At 44.3% G+C, this 1,360-nt stretch overlaps 1 protein-coding gene across 1 annotated transcript; it reads right to left on the bottom strand.

Annotated features, from left to right (window-relative positions):
* Positions 1 to 933, bottom strand: LOC120876520 (olfactory receptor 491-like). Its single transcript, XM_040258477.1, has one exon. The coding sequence runs from the start codon at positions 931 to 933 to the stop codon at positions 1 to 3; it is 933 nt and encodes a 310-aa protein (XP_040114411.1).
* Between the last annotated feature and the right edge of the window lie 427 nt (positions 934 to 1,360).

Genomic DNA, 1,360 nt, shown 5'->3' with positions numbered 1-1,360 from the left:
CTAAGAATATATTCTGACCATTGCCTTTCTCAGGGCCTCCTTTACGTCTCTGTTCCTCAGACTGTAGATGAGGGGGTTCAGCATGGGGATCACCACTGTGTAGAACACAGACAGCACTCTGTTCTGCTCAGTTGAGTAGCTGGATTTGGGCATCACATAAATGAAGGTAATCGTTCCATAGTAGAGAGTGACCGCGGTGAGGTGAGCGGTGCAGGTGGAGAAGGCCTTGCTTCTCCCGTCAGTGGAGCGCATCTTCAGGATGGTGCTGAGGATGCAGATGTAAGAGAGAGCGACGACAGACACTGTGACCACAAGGATGGAGCCAGAAGAGATGGAAGGGATAATTTCAACAGTGGAGACATCTGAGCAGGAAAGTTTCAACAGAGGGGAGAAGTCACAGAAAAAGTGGTCTACCTGATTTGGTCCACAGAAAGACAGAGTTAACAAACAACTACCAAATGTCCAAGCATTGACACACCCACCGAGATAGGAACCCCCCACCAAGAGGACACACACTCTGGGGGACATACGGGTGGAGTAGAAAAGAGGCAAGCAGATGGCCACATAACGATCATAGGCCATGACAGCCAGCAGGAAGCAATCAGCTGACCCAAACATCACCATAGAACAGAGCTGGGCTTCACAGCCAGCAACTGGGAGGGCTAGTCTATGTCTAAGAAATGCTATAATCATCATAGGTGTGACAGATGTAGAACAACCAATGTCAACAAAAGCCAAATGGCCAAGGAAAAGGTACATAGGGGAGTGAAGTTGGGAACAACTTACTATTAAAATAATTATGGTGATATTGCCCACTAAAATGATAACATATATGCCTAGAAATAGCACAAAGAAGATGACACAAAGTGTAGGATCCTCTGTTAACCCCAAAAGGATGAACTCCGTCACGCTGGTGTGGTTTCCAGCTTCCATGTCCTCTGGGAATTGTTCCTGTTGAGGGAAATGTGAATATTCATTTCTGTTATGCACTTATTCTACATACTTTGTTTTCTTTGCTTATTCCACAGACTCATTCACAGTGATTTCCTCTTCTGCGCTGCCTGTAAATATAGTGCTTTACAGGATTTGTGTGTGTGTGTGTTTCCTCTTTGCATAAAAGGAGACGGGTTCAACCTCACTTTCCAGGATCTCAATTATGTTCTTTTTTAAAAAATTAATTATTTTAAAACACCTCTCCAACCTTGACTCCTACAAGGATCTCTCTCAGATGTATAGTTCCAGTTGTTCTTTAGAAGTCTCCAGTTGGAAATCCAATTAATTCCTGAAACTCAGCCTCCTCCAAACCAAACTCATCCCTCTTTGGACCGCTCTTCCTATGTTTTATGTCTGTAGAATGACA

Source organism: Oryx dammah, unplaced genomic scaffold, assembly GCF_014754425.2.
Source record: "Oryx dammah isolate SB20612 unplaced genomic scaffold, SCBI_Odam_1.1 HiC_scaffold_17, whole genome shotgun sequence".
NCBI classification, from domain to species: domain Eukaryota; kingdom Metazoa; phylum Chordata; class Mammalia; order Artiodactyla; family Bovidae; genus Oryx; species Oryx dammah.
This window is presented reverse-complemented; position numbering and strand designations above follow the sequence as displayed.

Coding starts and splice junctions, on each gene's coding strand:
- LOC120876520 (XM_040258477.1), bottom strand. CDS start 933: ATGGAAGCTGGAAACCACACCAGCGTGACGGAGTTCATCCTTTTGGGG.